Source organism: Centruroides sculpturatus, unplaced genomic scaffold (genome assembly GCF_000671375.1).
Source record: "Centruroides sculpturatus isolate CEXI.00-Female unplaced genomic scaffold, Cexi_2.0 scaffold681, whole genome shotgun sequence".
NCBI classification, from domain to species: domain Eukaryota; kingdom Metazoa; phylum Arthropoda; class Arachnida; order Scorpiones; family Buthidae; genus Centruroides; species Centruroides sculpturatus.
The window spans coordinates 106,512-126,587 of NW_019385004.1; the positions used below are offsets into that span (position 1 = coordinate 106,512).

Consider the following 20,076-nt stretch of genomic DNA (forward strand, 5'->3'; position numbering starts at 1 on the left):
TTCCTGGGGATTTTTCGACCCGTTCGGATTCGAACCCGGGTCCCACAGAGCGGTAGGCTGCCACCTTGACCGCTTGGCCATCCGGCCGCTGAATAGAGGGCTGATAGCCGAATGGTCACAGCAGCAGCCTACCTCTCTAGAGACCTGGGATCAAATCTGAACTGGCGCAAAATACCTCAAGGATTGTCGCCCCTTTCCACAGCATCCAACCACCCAGTTGTAAATCTTGCCAAATGCATAATGGACTCGCTAATCAAGGTCACAAGGCGGAGAGTTTAAAAAAAATCACGTTTAGTTGATCAAAACAAAATCAATAAAAAGTTAATTTTATACATTTAAAAAAATTATTTGTGTAATTTTAATTGAATTTTTAGTAACATCTTTATCTCGTGAAAATTAAAACAATAATAAAATTCTAAAACCACATGTTTAAATGGCCAACAAATGGCAACACTTCCAGTCTCGTGCATGGAGAGTTTGTTTATATTTAAGGTGTATGGTTGAAGTTTTAATAGAAATCGATCTATACGTGAAAATTCTCTTTTTATGTAACATTATACATGCTTAAATCTTAGTAAAATAATATGAATTAAAGATTCGTGTAATATATATCTTTATTATAATAAAAGTAGCAGAAATCCCTACAAGTAGATCATATATTAATTTTTAAAATATTTTAAAATGGCTCTTTATTTCACACAATATATTAAAAAGGTAATAAAATGGTTTAATGAATCTTTATTCATTTACTGGAAAAAAACCTTTTAGTTTATAATCTAATAAATTCAGTGTTTGATTCAATATTTTATAATTATGCAATTTCACCATACAGTTGGGAACAATGTTTTAAGCAATTATAATGTTTTATTTAAATTATAAACTAATGAAATGTAATACTGTATGTATTTTGTTTATGGTGAAACAGTACAATTTAGCTTGTAAGATTACTGTATATAACATGGAAATATGTGATTATGTAACATATAAAGGAAATGTGTAAATATGTTTTCCATAAAATAATATGGCTTATAAGATGATTCAGCAGTTAAACGTTAATTTATTGTATAAACTATAATATGGATTCTGTAATTGTTTTATTTTTTATTGGTTGTTTGAGTGCCAGATCATCCGAACTGCTAGTAGAGAAGATTTAAATTAATTAAATTGTTAATATCTATAAACTAAGTTTCTCAAATTATTAAGTTATCCTGATGTACACTAATTCTATACTGCAAGTGTTTTAATGTTATTATTTACAATAACTGTTATAATATAAATATCTAACTATGTAGAAACTGAAATACATTAAGCATTGCTTCTAATAATTATAGTATTATTAAATAAATGCAATCTACACATTTAATATCCAGCATAAAACAAACTAACTTTTATACTGGATTTTAGTTGTGTAGAATGCATTTATTTTTATCCAGTTCTAATTACAGTAGTTAATTATTAAAATTGAAAAATTTTTAAATTTTAAACCTTATACTACAGGTTGATTTGTAATATTTTGGAGTTATCTCAGAGAGAACTACTTATAACTGGAATTATTTAATAAATTCATGTATCACAAAAATTAAAAATAATTTTTAAAAAGATAATGATATATGGTGCATAAATTTATTAAGTAGCTCCAGTTATAATTGGTTCTCTCTGAGATAACTCCAAAATATTAAAAATCAACTTCTNTGAAAATTCTCTTTTTATGTAACATTATACATGCTTAAATCTTAGTAAAATAATATGAATTAAAGATTCGTGTAATATATATCTTTATTATAATAAAAGTAGCAGAAATCCCTACAAGTAGATCATATATTAATTTTTAAAATATTTTAAAATGGCTCTTTATTTCACACAATATATTAAAAAGGTAATAAAATGGTTTAATGAATCTTTATTCATTTACTGGAAAAAAACCTTTTAGTTTATAATCTAATAAATTCAGTGTTTGATTCAATATTTTATAATTATGCAATTTCACCATACAGTTGGGAACAATGTTTTAAGCAATTATAATGTTTTATTTAAATTATAAACTAATGAAATGTAATACTGTATGTATTTTGTTTATGGTGAAACAGTACAATTTAGCTTGTAAGATTACTGTATATAACATGGAAATATGTGATTATGTAACATATAAAGGAAATGTGTAAATATGTTTTCCATAAAATAATATGGCTTGTAAGATGATTCAGCAGTTAAACGTTAATTTATTGTATAAACTATAATATGGATTCTGTAATTGTTTTATTTTTTATTGGTTGTTTGAGTGCCAGATCATCCGAACTGCTAGTAGAGAAGATTTAAATTAATTAAATTGTTAATATCTATAAACTGAGTTTCTCAAATTATTAAGTTATCCTGATGTACACTAATTCTATACTGCAAGTGTTTTAATGTTATTATTTACAATAACTGTTATAATATAAATATCTAACTATGTAGAAACTGAAATACATTAAGCATTGCTTCTAATAATTACAGTATTATTAAATAAATGCAATCTACACATTTAATATCCAGCATAAAACAAACTAACTTTTATACTGGATTTTAGTTGTGTAGAATGCATTTATTTTTATCCAGTTCTAATTACAGTAGTTAATTATTAAAATTGAAAAATTTTTAAATTTTAAACCTTATACTACAGGTTGATTTGTAATATTTTGGAGTTATCTCAGAGAGAACTACTTATAACTGGAATTATTTAATAAATTCATGTATCACAAAAATTAAAAATAATTTTTAAAAAGATAATGATATATGGTGCATAAATTTATTAAGTAGCTCCAGTTATAATTGGTTCTCTCTGAGATAACTCCAAAATATTAAAAATCAACTTCTTGTATAAAGTTTGAAATTTTAAGTTTCCAATTTTAATAATAATTATTAGGAACAATCTGCTTAATACATTTTTGCTTCTAAGTAGATTTGTGATGTTTAATTTACACTTCTTTCTATTTGTGCAATTTGAACTTTTCATTCATAATGCCTGTTAAAATAAATTCATTGATCACTATGCTATTAAATCAGTGATTTTTCTTTAGTGAATTGGCTTCTTCTGAAAAGGAAATGATAAACATTACAAAAGTAGCCTATATAACTTTTAAAGTGGTAAAAATTTTATAACGCTGGTTTTTTTATAAGTTTAAGTGTTATTGATGATTTTGAATATTTATAAAATCTGAATTTTTTAATTTGAAGTTATTAAAAATTAAATTTAATAATAATTTAATCCTCAAATTTTAATATATTATTCTGTTATGGAATAACTAATAAACTTGATTGAATTATTTTTATTAAAGAGATTTTTTTTCATTATTTAGGGCACTTCCAACATTTCTCAATGTTGCAAATATAAACAATTTCTCAACTCTATTCTTTACAATGCCAAATTGCAAACTGTTGGAAGGTATCATTGTAAACCATTAACAGTATTAAATGATGATGAATATATGATGAAAGAATCAGGTAACAAATTGTTTTTCACTTCAATTTAATTATGTAATTTGACAAATAATTTTATTGTATATAAATGAAACATAAAATATAAACAATCCCATACTCTTCAATATTAAAACCTATTCTGAATTTGGAATTTTTTCAAAAATATAGAAATCTAATTAATTCAAAGTTATTAAAATAATTTAATTAGCTCAATCTTAGCCTGATAAATGTTAGCAATTTCTTGAATATTTGTAAAGTACTATTTTTAATTTGTTGCTCTACAACGATATTTTTCTTAGAGCCGGGACCTAGCGGGTACTTTACGCGGGTTCGCGTTTGTTAGTTGCCAGGCCTGGACTTTTAGCGTGCACCGAAATAAATTAAGGACAAAGTTAGTCACAAAAAAATCTCAATAATAAATGTTTAATCAAGTTTAACCAATACTATGTACAAGATTTATAAACAAACAACAAATTTATTAATCAAAAATCAAATCACAAATCAACCCGACAAACTTAAGTCTTATTCTAACTTAGAACTATTCCCCTTGGAATTCCGACAAAACAAAATCCAATTCTTAACTTAGATACAAATTCTCTTATAACTATCAATCCTAACCGTCACCTCAATTAATACTCGGAACCTTTTCTTCTACTCAAGACTTTCCTATTTCCAAATCACCAAAATCGAACCTTCAATCTCCTACTAGGATTTCCTATTCGACACCTATTCACTGCTACCAGCAGACCAACGCTTTCGGTTCAGGAGCTCACCTCTTCTGTCTTCACTTGAGCTACTGTACTTATAGTATGAGGTGACGTCACAGTTCTACTGTAGCCACTCCCCTCATTTACATATCTACACGTAACATTGTTTTCTCTTCGTTATCTGGTAGCTTATTTCTCGACAATACTTTGTTAACCTTTTACAGCATTTCTTTAACAATTATCGGGATGTTTTGTTAAGGTTACACAAGTTCCTAGAAAGTCTATTGGGGTGTCCCCCCCTTCAGTGCGGACTTACAATTCTGCCGCTCGGGCGTGCACGTGAGTGCAATGCTAGCTATGGCGCTATCGTTTCGTCGTCGGTGAGTTGGTTAATCTTTTATCTTCTCGTTTTGAACGTTAGGGTGGTGGGTGAGGAAACCTTCGTCCTAACCAAACATAAGCCCCAAACAAAAATATAATAAAGCAAAGTAAAAGTAAACTAAAAATAAAGCACGGACTTGGTTCCTTACATATTGAATCCAAAAACATCTGAGATGTAAAAAAATTGCACAAAGTAAAAAATTATGACAATTTAGATGAGTCAAATTTTTTCATAGCTTGGATAAGCTTGACAGTTTAAAGTGAAATGTAGAAAATAATAAAAATCTTGTGGGTACCACTTCAAAGTGTCAAGTTTATCTTTACCAAAGAAAATCCATATGAAAAAATTTGACACATCTAACTTAAATTGTCATAATTTTGTACTTGGTGCAATTTTTTATATCTTGGATGTTCTTTTTTTGATATCAGTTGTCTTTTTGGTTAATAATTTTTTTAAACATCAAGACCTAAGACAGTGACATATACTCAGTTGGCACTTAGCAACAGCCATCAACCAAATTCTTTCAAATTCACCATTTAGTAAAATCATTTTAAAAAGTTTTAGTTCACATGAATTTGAGCTTTTGTTATTCTGGATAACATTTTGAATAAAAATGATTCATTTTGCTGCAATTTTATCTTTATAAACATAAAATAGCTCTATGGTCTCTACGAACTATGACCTATTGATCTGAAAGTTTCACCAGCACCTCACTCATAACAAGAAAGACTTAAGTTTAAAATTTAAACTTTCTAGATCCGTTAGTTTTTTCGTAAGAGTATCTGCAGTGCTGAATGAAGAAAAGAAGAAAAAAATATGGCTTTTTTGACAATTTTTGCACTTTTCATTGCTTATATTTTAGCATCTCCTTTATAGAAATATCTGAAATTTTTCACACTACCTAAAAAAAACAATTATCTTTCAAACAAGATATTCAAAATTAATTTAGGTGTTGGGGAACAGAGATATCAACCCCTAAAAATCAGCAACTCTGATTCCTGTATGTATAGTCAGTCAGTGGCCTTTGCTAAAATCCACAAGCCTGGCATACAATTGAGACCTATACTTGATAATAAATTTGTATAGTTCCATTCTCAATATACTAGACCAGGGGTGGCAACCTATGAAAGTCGTCCTGCATGCCAAATGTGGCACATGGGACAATTTTCAGTGGCACTCTGATTGAATAGAAATGTAGTAAAAATCATATTTTAATTATTAATTACACATTTAAATGGAAGTCATAGTTCAGCGAAGGCCGTGGTACATTAAAAACGAATCTCTTGTTTGTATATTTCTATTACAGCACATGTGTTTATGATCTATGTTGCCATCTATGTATTATGCAAGAACATAATTCAATTAACATCTTAACTTCAAAATTATACATTTTTGAAGGACTAATTTTGATAACATATATAATAAACTTGGTAGAATCATGTCGGCACTTGGAATAACACTAACTTACATTCGGCACAACACCTCTGAAAGGTTGCTGATCCCTGTACTAGACTATACAGATTAAAGAGAGGGTCTATTATATTAACAGCTTCTCCCACATAACCTGTTTTGATTCATCATTAATAGACCACACCACTAAGGGAGGTATTAGGAGAGAATTTTTGAACATTTACTATAGTTAAACAGTTATTAAATGCCATTGTGAAAATGAAGATTAAAAAATTTATTTGTAAATTTATTTATATATAATAATTTCAATGCTTTTTATCTAAAATATCTTTGAAATTGCTAAAATTTAATTTGCATATTAAATGCAGATTGATTGTTTTATTAAAATTGCAAAATATTCTTCATAAATTCTTCATTTTAACAAGTCATGCAATGCTGTTTAGAACAATAGCATATTCAATAATATTTGTTCTGTAATAAATATTTTGAAAATTTTTCAGTGGCAAAATTTGCTCAAGAAAAAATTAAACCTCTAGTTCGAAAAATGGATAAAGAATCACAAATGGATCCTTCAATTATCAAGCAACTATTTGAGCATGGAGTAAGTAGTAAAGTATTTTTGATTTAAATATATCAAATAACAATAATAAATTCTTAAATTCAATCATATAATAGCCAAAATTCTTAAATAACCACTTTAAGAATTTGAGATATCAAAAATATATAAAGACTTTTTTTGCCAGCATATTAATGAGATGTTGGCATAAAAAAATCTTTATCTCTACAATTTGTTTGATACTTGCATTTGCCTATATAATTGCTATTCTCACTTGTGATTGCTAACTTGTCATTAGGAGATAAAAATCTTTATATGAATAACAATAGTTACAAATTATTATTAGTTACAGAATTCAAAATATCATTCTTCTCTTTTTTATGACAGAATTTCAAATTGATATATTTATCAATATGTAGATATTCAAAACAAGAATTAATATTGTATAAATATTGCTTTCAGTCATATCATATTTATATAATTAATATTTTAAATTTATTATTCAAAATTTCTTTTGGTCTTTTTTCTTTGTTAATTTGAAGATATAGTGTAATGTAATAGTAATGATAACTTGTGAGTCAAAGTATAGGCCTAAATGATTTATATAACTCATAAAGCCAATGTATATGAACTTATGAATAGTTTGATGTCATTTATAATAATAAAAATAACTCAGTTTAAAAAAGCAGATATACTTTAATAGTTATTAAAAAAATAATGAGAATACATCTGATTTTTTAAACTGAGTTGTTTTTATTATTATAAAAAGGCATCAAACTATTCATGAAGTTCAACATATATTAAGAAGTATATACACAGGGTGCGGCAAAAAGAACGTTCTGATTTGGAACGACAATAAAAAAAAATACAAAGCAAGATAGAGAAAGAAATCTTTTATACCTGATAACTACACAGTATGCCATTGTCATCCATTAGGTTTTGAAGAGTACATCAGTTAAATGGTGACTATCAATGTCAATGCAGTTTTGAAGTCTCTTTTGGAAATTTTGCATTAATCCGTGGACCATATCCAGCGGAATCACTGTGATTTCTTGCATAATTGCTGCCTTGAGTTCTTGCAAATTTGTTGGTCGGTGTTGGTACACTTTTGATTTGAGATAGCCCCACAGAAAAAATTACATGGGGCCAAATCCAGCGAACGCAGTGGCCAACCAATATCACCCTGTAAAGAGACAAGATGGCCCAGAAAGAAGTTTCTGAGAATTCCGAGTGATCTTCTGCAGGTATGCAACATGGCTTCATCTTGCTGAAACCATACATCTTCCAGATCATGATCATTGAGTAAACCGTTAACTAATGGACGGAGAAAATTCTCAAGCAATTCACAATAGTATGCTATGTTACTGTCACTGTAACACCACCCTCGTCAAAGAAATAAAGACCCCACACACTGAAATCACCTATGGCACACCAAACTGTAACTTTCGAACTATGGAGTGGTCGTTGGTGGAGTTCTCGAGGATTACTGTCCAGTACCTAAAGTTCTGTTTGTTGACCGTCCCCAATAAATGAAAATGGGCTTTGTCATTGGAGATCAGTACCACTGTTGGGGGAATGCTCTGCAGAATATCCCCTTGATATGGGTTCCTGTCCGTGGCGAGGGGACCTCTTCTTTACCATCCCTGGGATCCGAATGCCCACCCACATGTTTGCCGTGCGTGGTATCCCATATGCCAGAAAGGGGAATCCTGGCAGTTGAGGGGCAACATAACGTCCACAACACACTGCTTTGGCCCCTGCTTCGGATAAACAGGAGGCTGAAATCAGGCTCCGTTTGAATCAATTGGCTGGTTGTTGAGTCATTCATGACCTCAGCTTGGAGTCAACTGATTGATGCAGATCGGGCGGACACGTCAGACAAGATGTGCTCTTCTTGACTGCATTGTGAGGGTATAGCTCCTTGGAAACCCTGGTGTGACGGTCTATGGGAGTCTCCCATGTGATGGCATCCCCTTGTTGGGCCCCATGGTGGGTGGGTCACTAGGAGCTGAATTATTTTTTTAAATATGGATTCAAAAAATTCAAAACAACCGAACAGAGATAAGTTACCTCCAGTAACAACCAATGTTTCCAGTGCTGCAACCTATTTGATAATTCATGCGACTGGAGATAAACCAATGTCAAAATGCTCTCCATTTCTTATTCAAAAAGTATTTGAATCAACCATTGAACACTTGAAAAAGAAACAAAAATTGAGGTCAGGGGACCTGCTGGTAGAAACAGCCTCACCTCAACAAACAGTAAATCTATTGGCAACAAAAACACTGGGAGACATGGAAGTCACTGTCACCCCACATAGAAGTCTAAACTCATCACGTGGGGTGATATCAGAGATCGATCTGATGTCTGAAGATGAATCAGATATTCAGATCGGCTTTTCAGATCAAGGTGTCACTGCTGTCCGACGCATCTCTATTCGTCGAGATGGCAAGTTGATTCCAACTAAACATCTCATTGTTACTTTTGGAAAGCTGACATTGTCATCATTTGTTACCGCAGGATATCTGTGCTGTCCAGTTCGTCCATATATTTCAAACCCGCTGCGCTGCTTTAAATGCCAGTGGTTTGGACATTCACAGACATCTTTCCGAGAGAGAAGTGCATGCGCTCAATGTGGAAAAGAAGATCATGAGAGTACTGAATGTACAGCTACTCCATGCTGCATCAACTGCAAAGACATCCACCCTGCCTACTCCTGAAAATGTCCCACGTGGCAAAGAGAGAAAGAGATTCAGTGGGTGAAGACGTTGAATAATATACCTTACCCAGAGACACGACACATGGTCACTTTATATGCACCAGTGAAACAGAAGACATTTGCTGCTCTTTTGAAATCCACAAAGACATGTGGAGTTCAGACAGACATTTCTGTTTCACCAAATGAATCTCTAACTCGCCATGAAAAATGTTTGCTCATACCATCTACCTAAATAGCAGAAAAGGAGAGCAAGAAGACCAAAACACCCCTACCTAAAACAGGGGTAATAACAAGAAATGTGGGTTCTAAAAAGGCTAATAAGAACCCACTAAACAAACAGAGAGTGAAAGCAACTCTCTCTAAATCTAAAAATCAGAGGCTCAGTCTATGAGTGAGTTCTTTGACTTCTCTGATGAAGAGATAATAAGGAGGTGACACCACCAATGTCACCTCCAAAAGGCAAATCATCTGTAAAACTAAAGAGGGATACCTTCACAAAGAATGCTGCCTCAAACACATAATCGATTATAAAATAATTCAATGGAACTGTTGTGGTTTCCGCAACAACTTCTCTGACATTAAACACTTGACATCATCTACGCAATCTCTCTGTGTGGCACTCCAGGAAGCCCATCTAAAACCTGGAGAAAATATTTCTTTAAAAGGATTCAATCTCTACCACAAGGATGATGGTAGCTGCAACCGTGCCAGTGGAGGTGTGGTTATTGTAGTTTTAAATCACATCCCATCCTTGACAGTACAAATAACCATTGATTTGCAAGCTGTTGCAGTCAGAATTTCTATTGGAGTAACTGTCACAGTTTGTTCTATATACTTGCCACCAGATGTCAGAGTCAACGAGGATGAATTGGATGCCTTGGTTGAACAGCTGCCAACTCCATTTCTTTTACTCGGGGATTTCAATGGTCACAATCCAATGTGGGGCAGTCTCGACATCAACTGTCGAGGCAGAGCCATTGAAAGATTTATAGGTAATCACCAACTGTATTTATTTAATACTGGTGAAGTGACATACTTCCATGCCCTAACAAGAACATTCACTGCCATTGATCTATCATTAGCAAGTCCAAACCTGTTTTCAGCATTTACATGGGAGGTTGATCTAATCCACTCTCTAGTGACCACTTCCCAATATTTTCAAAATATCAAGGCAGAGAAAGCTGTGAAACAGCTCGTCCACCATGCTGGAAATTGGAAACAGCCGATTGGCCTGTATTTACTTCTATGGCCAACATCACTGAGGATATGGTTAATATTGCAGATATCAATGATGCAATTGAAGTTGTCACTTCCAGTATTATTCAGGCAGCTGAAAAAACAGTGGGAAAAACATCAATGAGATATCCAAAACATCTGAAACCATGGTGGGATCAGAATTGCGAGGCAGCATTTAAAAAACAAAAGAAAGCATGGGGGATTTTCAGAAGATACACCACTGCTAACAATTTGACTGCTTTTCAAAAAGTGAAGGCAAATGCCAGAAGAATAAGAAGGCAAAGCCAAAGGAATTCTTGGAGGAAGTATGTTTCTAGCATAACGTCTTCCACTAGCTCAAAGGCAGTCTGGGATAAAATCCATAAAATCAATGGGAAATATGCTTCTCATTCTCTGTCCATGCTGGAAAATAATGGCACAATAATCAGCGATATACAGGGTATTGCTGATACATTAGGTGAAACATTTTCCTCTTCATCTAGCAATATTAGGTATCCAAGGAATTTTCAGGTTTATAAAGCCCAAATTGAAAAACAGTGTTTAGATTTTCACTCCTCATCTAATGAGGAATATAATGTGCCATTCACCAACACAGAACTACATACAGCGATCTCTTGCTCAAAGAATAGTGCTGTAGGCCCGGATAAAATCCACTACAGCATGATTAAAAATCTGTCTGGCAATTAATTCCCCTAGTAAACTTCTGAATCTGTTTAACAGAATATGGACAGAACATACTTTTCCCAACTCTTGGAGACTATCAATTATCATTTCCATTCCAAAACCCGGTAAAGACTGCAAGAATCCCTCTAATTACAGACCAATCTCTCTGACGAGTTGTCTCTGTAAACTCTTCAAAAGAATGATAAACAGACATCTGATGTATCTCTTAGAGAAAAATGAATACTTTTCACCACATCAGAATGGTTTTCGTAGGAACAGAAGTACAACGGACAACTTAGTAAACCTTGAAACATCTATACGCGAGGTGTTTGTTAGACAACAGCGCTTAGTGTCTGTGTTTTTCAATATTGAGAAGGCCTATGATTGCTGTTGGCGATACAGGATACTCCGTGATCTGCACCAATTCGGATTGCAGGATAATTTACCAATTTTTATAAAAAACTTCCTACAGAATTGAAGATACCAAGTCAGGATGGGCACAACTTTATCTAGGCTTTTCACACAAGAAGAAGGTGTCCCTCAAGGCTCTATTCTGAGTGTGACTCTGTTCCTAATTAAAATCAATAGCATAGCTAACTGTCTCCCTCCTAGTGTAAAACCTTCCCTGTATGTGGATGACTTTCAGATCTCTTGCCAGGCTAGTAACATGAGTTTCATTGAGAGACAAGTTCAAACCTCCCTAAATTGCATACACAATTGGTCCAAGACCAATGGTTTTAGTTTCAACACAGAGAAGACCTCAAGCATCCACTTTTACCAAAGGCATGGTTTGCATCTGGATCCAGAAATTTACCTAAATGGGGATAAAATCCCAATGGTCAAGGAGGCTAAGTTTTTAGGTGTTATTTTGACCAAAAGCTGACTTTCTTACAACATTTGCACAACTTGAAGAGTAGATGTTTAAAATCTTTGAACCTTTTAAAGGTTCTGTGCTGCTTATCCTGGGGAGCAGACAAATGTTCTATGCTTAGGATTTATAGGGCCTTGTCTGCTCAAAGCTGGATTATGGATGCATTGTTTATGGCTCTGCGCAAGAATCTACTCTTCGGATGCTGGATCCAATCCATCATCAAGCTTTGCGTTTGTGCACTGGTGCATTTTGAAATTCCCCTGTCCAAAGTTAGTACGTGGGGGCTTATGAGCCTCCACTATCTCTCAGGAGAGAACAGTTGTCTCTTTTTTATTACATTAAACAAACATCTCAGAAAAGACTTACAGCTGATTGTTCAGATACTCAGTTGAAAAGATTATTTGCAGCTCGGGCAAGTAGTGTCCCTACATTCGACATAAGAATGGAGAATATAAGCAGCACGATTGACCTGGATGCAAACCACATCTCACTGGTTAAGGTTGATAGTATATCACCCTTACTTGAATTGGGCATACTTGGTTGACTCATCAATACCTTTTGAAGGGTGAAGACCAGCCATTATGCCAACATTGTAACTGTACTGTAAGTGTTAAGCACATACTGTGCAACTGCATATCCTCTGAGAGGATTCATAGACAGCATTTTGCAAATGCAAGTTTCACNCAAATGTTCTATGCTTAGGATTTATAGGGCCTTGTCTGCTCAAAGCTGGATTATGGATGCATTGTTTATGGCTCTGCGCAAGAATCTACTCTTCGAATGCTGGATCCAATCCATCATCAAGCTTTGCGTTTGTGCACTGGTGCATTTTGAAATTCCCCTGTCCAAAGTTAGTACGTGGAGGCTTATGAGCCTCCACTATCTCTCAGGAGAGAACAGTTGTCTCTTTTTTATTACATTAAACAAACATCTCAGAAAAGACTTACAGCTAATTGTTCAGATACTCAGTTGAAAAGATTATTTGCAGCTCAGGCAAGTAGTGTCCCTACATTCGACATAAGAATGGAGAATATAAGCAGCACGATTGACCTGGACGCAAACCACATCTCACTGGTTAAGGTTGATAGTATATCACCTTGGTCACCCCAGCAATAGATGTTGATTTAAGCTTAAAGCAGTACCCAAAAAAACCATGCTGGATTACGTCTATAGACAGTGCTTCTCAGAGATTCAACATCGTGACAGGAATTTAATTCCCATTTATACTGACGGATCTAAATCGGATAGCTATGTTGGCTCAGCCTTTGTTTGCCAGGATGAAATCGTTAACAAATATCACCAAATTCTTCTATATTTACTGCAGAGCTGTGGGCTATTTACCTAGCTTTAAAGTATGTAATCAGTAAAGGTCATAGTTGCTGGGTGATTTACACTGACTCAGTTAGTGCACTTCGGGCTTTGATCTCATGTGAACCTAGTTCTCGCTCTATAGTGATTAAAATTCATAATTTGATTTGCCATCTTCTTACATGGAATCTCTCTATAAAATTTTGTTGGTTTCCCAGGCCACATTGGTATAAGAGGGAATGAAGAAGCTGACACAGCTACAAAGGCAGCTAGTCCTTCACAGCATGAAATGCCTATCGAAGGAGGTGATTTGAAGCTAGTAGTTAAAAAACAACTAGCAGAGAGATGGCAAAACTTGTGGAATGCACAAATCCACAATAAACTACCTGAGATCAAGCCGATGATAGAAAATTGGACATGTAATAAACAGTATAACAGGAGATCTGAAGTTATTGTTACTCATTTGAGAATTGGGCATACTTGGTTGACTCATCAATACCTTTTGAAGGGTGAAGACCAGCCATTATGCCAACATTGTAACTGTACTGTAAGTGTTAAGCACATACTGTGCAACTGCATATCCTCTGAGAGGATTCATAGACAGCATTTTGCAAATGCAAGTTTCACAGAGATTCTGGGCCAGAGGCCAAATCTTGATAAACTTATTGAACTTCTGAAAGTCACTATATATATATATATATTTTGTTTATTTAAATCATAAGGTTATATATTATTGATGCTTTAATTTACAACTTTTGTATCTCAGATTAGAATAGTATGTGTTTATTTCATGTAATAATGTCATTATCAACATCTATTGCTGGGGTGACCCCCTTGGTCACCCCAGCAATGGATGTTGATTTAAGCTTAAAGCAGTACCCAAAAAAACCATGCTGGATTACGTCTATAGACAGTGCTTCTCAGAGATTCAACATCGTGACAGGAATTTAATTCCCATTTATACTGACGGATCTAAATCGGATAGCTATGTTGGCTCAGCCTTTGTTTGCCAGGATGAAATCGTGAACAAATATCACCAAATTCTTCTATATTTACTGCAGAGCTGTGGGCTATTTACCTAGCTTTAAAGTATGTAATCAGTAAAGGTCATAGTTGCTGGGTGATTTACACTGACTCAGTTAGTGCACTTCGGGCTTTGATCTCATGTGAACCTAGTTCTCGCTCTATAGTGATTAAAATTCATAATTTGATTTGCCATCTTCTTACATGGAATCTCTCTATAAAATTTTGTTGGTTTCCCAGGCCACATTGGTATAAGAGGGAATGAAGAAGCTGACACAGCTACAAAGGCAGCTAGTCCTTCACAGCATGAAATGCCTATCGAAGGAGGTGATTTGAAGCTAGTAGTTAAAAAACAACTAGCAGAGAGATGGCAAAACTTGTGGAATGCACAAATCCACAATAAACTACCTGAGATCAAGCCGATGATAGAAAATTGGACATGTAATAAACAGTATAACAGGAGATCTGAAGTTATTCTTACTCATTTGAGAATTGGGCATACTTGGTTGACTCATCAATACCTTTTGAAGGGTGAAGACCAGCCATTATGCCAACATTGTAACTGTACTGTAAGTGTTAAGCACATACTGTGCAACTGCATATCCTCTGAGAGGATTCATAGACAGCATTTTGCAAATGCAAGTTTCACAGAGATTCTGGGCCAGAGGCCAAATCTTGATAAACTTATTGAACTTCTGAAAGTCACTATATATATATATATATTTTGTTTATTTAAATCATAAGGTTATATATTATTGATGCTTTAATTTACAACTTTTGTATCTCAGATTAGAATAGTATGTGTTTATTTCATGTAATAATGTCATTATACAATAAATATTTTGATAATATAATTTATTCTTTAATGTTTAAGCTATGTGTTTTCATTTTAGAAATGAAACATTTTTAATTAACATTTTTATAGTTGATGGCAGTTGATATTGAATCTGAATATGGAGGCACAAATTCAACATTTTTTTCTAGTATTCTTGTAATAGAACAATTAGCCAAAGTAGATCCTTCTGTCTCTGTTCTTTGTGATGTTCAGAATACATTAATTACTCAACTGTTTCGCAGATTTGGAACTGATGACCAAAAGAATAATTATTTAACAAGATTATGTACAGATATGGTATGTATAATTTTATATTCTCAATGTATTCTTCAATATTTTATTTAGAATATTATTTTCATTAATATATAAAACATCATTTAGCAATTTAAAATATTAATATTTTTAGGTGGGCTCTTTTTGTTTATCTGAATCAGAAGCTGGATCTGATGCTTTTTCTTTGAAAACTCAAGCTGTTAAAGATGGTTCTGATTTCATAATTAATGGATCTAAGATGTGGATCAGTAATGCAGAACATGCTGGTGTATTCCTTGTTATGGCTAATGCCAAACCAACTGAGGTGATTTATTGATATATTTTAAATTTTATGTTCTGTAATCAAAATAATTTGCAATAAAAATTATTTTAGGGTTATAAAGGAATAACTTGTTTTATAGTGGATAAAGGAACACCTGGTTTGTCAGTTGGAAAGAAAGAAGATAAATTGGGTTTAAGAGCATCTAGTACGTGTGTAGTAAATTTTGATAATGTCAGGGTAAACATGAATTTTTAAAATTTTATTAAAATAAACTCTTGAAAGAATGAAATGCCTCATAGCACATAGGTGAGTGCTATGAGGCAGTTGGAAAATGCCAGTTGAATGACCAAAATAATTAAGGTGTTAGCCCATTACTCTGGAGGACCAAGGAACAAATTGGATTGGTCAAAAACCCCAATAATTTTTTACAGGTGATCTATCCTGAATATGTCAGGTCCCATCCCTCACCACTTGGCCATCCCATGGTGCACCTGGCAGAACCCAGGTTTGACTTGATAAAAAAGCCATGTTAGTGTCCACAAGGCAGAGTCAAAAAGAAAATAAGTGAGTATATACCAGATAATTGAAGCTCCAGATTATTAAGAGCTGGAATTAGCAGGAGAGTAGTTATATGGTGTGAAGAATTTTGGAAGATATATTTTGAATATTCTATTCTTTCAATAGTTTATTGTATTTGTATTTTAAATTAATTCACTTCTAAGATATACATACACATTTTAGATTCCAGAAACAAATATACTTGGAAAATTTGGTGAAGGATATAAATATGCTATTTCTTTATTAAATGAAGGACGAATAGGCATTGCCTCTCAAGTAAGATAATCTGTTTCTTGGTAAATGTTTGTTTTTGTATTATTATAAAATTACAAGCAAATCTAATCCTATTTTTCTTATGTAACTTTCAAAGTAATTTCAATAGAAATTTCTTGTAAATTACCAGACAGTAAATTGCAATGTTATTATTTATTACTATCCGATAATAAGTTTTCCTGTTTACAATAGCAATTATAGAAAATTATTTTAATTTCCAAAAATTAATGTTAAACAAATTATATATATACTTAATAATATTTTATAATAATTGTATTGGATTTGTAACTATTATCTGTTGTTTTGGATGGAGGATTTCATACCAAAAAAAGTTGATAGTACAGCTATTGATATTAATCTCTATCTTTTTTTTCTTACCATCTTTTTCTTTTGGATTCGTAAATTGATTATTGATTATTATTCAGAACTTAAAGTATGATAATGTAACAATGTATTATGAAAGTAAGCAGTTAAGAATAACTGAATATGAATTAAAATTAGCTTTATAGCTTTTTCAAAGCTGGTTTGTTAGAATAAGATTTCACATTTCTTCTGTCTGAAAGTGTATAATTTTGCTAACTCTAAATTAGCTCCAAATTGCAACGGAAACTATTATACTAAACTATTTCTAGTTTGATATGAAAAGGAAATTTTGATCCCAGAACAAAGATTTCTACAACATTATATTGCTAAAATGAATCTTAAACATGCATTTCATTTATATATATATCCAAATTCTTTTATTGGAATATGACAATTATAACATTTTATAAAGAAAATGAAAATTGCCCATTCTTCCTTTGATTTTTTAAATTACATCAAAACTAAAAGTTGAATACTGTTGAAATATACTTAAATGAAAGTTTTATTATTTGAAAGTAAATATTTATACTAAGTAATTACAATTTTTAAATTTTCTTTCAACATAATTTTTATAAATTTAGGCAGTTGGATTGGCACAAGGATGCTTTGATGAAGCAGTTGCTTATACATTTGAAAGAAAGCAGTTTGGTAAACGTCTGTTTGATTTTCAAGTAAGAATAATTTAATGAACTTGAAAAATATTAATTATTATATAATTTGTAATCTATTATAATTTTCAGGCCATGCAACATCAGATATCACATATTGCAACTCAGATTGAAGCAGCTCGTCTTCTGACCTATAATGCTGCACGAATGAAAGAGGCAGGACATTTACTTGTTAAAGAAGCATCAATGGCTAAATATTTTGCTTCAGAAGTACTGTACATTAATAATTAATTAATAGATTACATATAATTAAAAAAATTATTACATGATATAATTTACTAATTCTGCACAAATGTTATTGCAGGTTGCTAGTATGACAACTACAAAATGTGTGGAATGGATGGGAGGAGTTGGTTTTACCACAGATTATCCTGTAGAAAAATATTACAGAGACTGTAAAGCAGGTAGTTACCATAAATACTATTTTTAAAACATTTTAAAATAGTTTCTTCAATATTAAATAATATATTGAATACTTTCAGCAAGTATATATGAAGGAGCATCAAATATTCAACACATACTGTGCAACTGCATATCCTCTGAGAGGATTCATAGACAGCATTTTGCAAATGCAAGTTTCACAGAGATTCTGGGCCAGAGGCCAAATCTTGATAAACTTATTGAACTTCTGAAAGTCACTATATATATATATATATTTTGTTTATTTAAATCATAAGGTTATATATTATTGATGCTTTAATTTACAACTTTTGTATCTCAGATTAGAATAGTATGTGTTTATTTCATGTAATAATGTCATTATACAATAAATATTTTGATAATATAATTTATTCTTTAATGTTTAAGCTATGTGTTTTCATTTTAGAAATGAAACATTTTTAATTAACATTTTTATAGTTGATGGCAGTTGATATTGAATCTGAATATGGAGGCACAAATTCAACATTTTTTTCTAGTATTCTTGTAATAGAACAATTAGCCAAAGTAGATCCTTCTGTCTCTGTTNATGTAATTTTTAGAATAGTGTGTTTTTTTTCTAAGAATTATTTTTCAAATTTTGTTTTTTTTTGTAAAACGAAAATATAATATTTTGAAGAATTTTATTTAAAAGTTATTTAGTAAATATTCACCTTTATCCATCTGATAATGGATAGTTTTTCAATTTTATTTTTTGCATTCTTAATATTTTATATATTAAACAAATTGAGCTCTTAACAGACTTAAATGTATTGTACAGTACATATTAAATTAGCAAGAAAAATTTTTTCAAGATTAATAGAAAAATAATGATAAAAATTTAGCTATTATGTTGCAGCAGTTTATCAATAAACTAATTTTCATTAAAAATTGTTTAAAGGAAATAATTCAAAATCAAATGAACCATCTTATCAATTATGAAAAAATAAAAAATTAGACTAAATATTGAAATTTTAAGAAAAGTTAAAGATTAAAATTCATTTTTTAATTCAAAATAATTGATTTATACTGTGTATAATTTGCATTTTTTTATTCTCAATGAATAGCCCTTACTCAAAATTGAAATTTTTCCCCCTCCTGTTTGATCGATTTTGATTAAACTTTACCATTTTCCATTAATTGTGATGAGGAATTTAAAATTATATTTTTAAATATAATAAAACATGGGGGGCCCATGACTTTGTTTTTGAAATGTAAGGTCATTTCACATGCGTGCATGACAAAGCAATGTCATGCAACTTCCCATGGACGTTAGCACACTTTCTATGAGCTTATAGAATTGACTTTAGCCTTATAATTGCAATGAGGAATCCAAAAATGTAATGAGAGTCCATTTAAATATAAAAAATAAGAGTCCATGATGTTATTTTCGATTTACAGAGGTATTTTGTGACAAAGTCCATGCTCTCTGATGCAACTAAGCACAATTCACAGAATTTAGGTGTAGGGGTCAAAAATAAAAAGCATTGCATGCACCTAACAGAAAATAGACGCAAAACACAAACACTTTGTTCTTGGATTGCCTCTCCATGTCAGCAGATACAAGGCTCACCTATTCTATGCCTAACAGGAACAGGGATCACTTCTTTCTTTCTGGCTCCATGTCAATTCTATCACAATGCAACAATGCCCTAGTATATTTATGCTGAAGTGGGAATTAATGATTTATATTGCTCAAGATTCTGTAAAAATATTAGTTATTAATTGCCAATACAATTTCAAGATTTCTTTTCTTGAAATAGTTGTTTTATTTTGCTTACATATTTTCTTTTTCTAATAAATTATGATTTATCAATCTTTACTCAAACATAATTAAGTAAAATGGTGGTAAAATGGAAAGCCATTCTGTAAATGATTCAAGAAAAAGTAGGAAAATCAGAGGGAATGTGAAAAAACAGTTAGCAACAAGTTGATTTATAAAGTCAAGGGATATTCTCAAGTTTCTTCAAAGAAGAGAGAAATACCTTTTGCTGCACTAGTTACAGTGGTTACCTGTACTTTTGGACAAAATGTTTACTTAAGACATAGTAATAGGATAATTAATGTCTTTAGGACAATGGACAAAAATGTTTCCA

General features: G+C 32.0%; 1 protein-coding gene across 1 annotated transcript; it reads left to right on the forward strand.

Moving 5' to 3' along the window:
• The first annotated feature begins 454 nt into the window (after positions 1–454).
• LOC111633258 (short/branched chain specific acyl-CoA dehydrogenase, mitochondrial-like) lies at positions 455–18,239 on the forward strand. Its single transcript, XM_023377796.1, has 11 exons — positions 455–714; positions 3,336–3,480; positions 6,456–6,556; positions 15,257–15,463; positions 15,573–15,743; positions 15,813–15,938; positions 16,443–16,535; positions 17,477–17,566; positions 17,636–17,773; positions 17,868–17,967; positions 18,046–18,239. The coding sequence occupies exons 1-11, from the start codon at positions 682–684 to the stop codon at positions 18,237–18,239; spliced, it is 1,398 nt and encodes a 465-aa protein (XP_023233564.1). The 5' UTR covers positions 455–681.
• The last annotated feature ends 1,837 nt before the right edge of the window (positions 18,240–20,076 follow it).

Excerpts from the sequence above, each read along its gene's own strand:
- LOC111633258 (XM_023377796.1), top strand. The coding sequence starts at position 682 with ATGGCTCTTTATTTCACACAATATATTAAAAAG. Across the intron at positions 17,567-17,635 it reads AACGTCTGTTTGATTTTCAA|GCCATGCAACATCAGATATC; the intron begins GTAAGAATAATT and ends TATAATTTTCAG. Across the intron at positions 17,968-18,045 it reads TTACAGAGACTGTAAAGCAG|CAAGTATATATGAAGGAGCA; the intron begins GTAGTTACCATA and ends GAATACTTTCAG.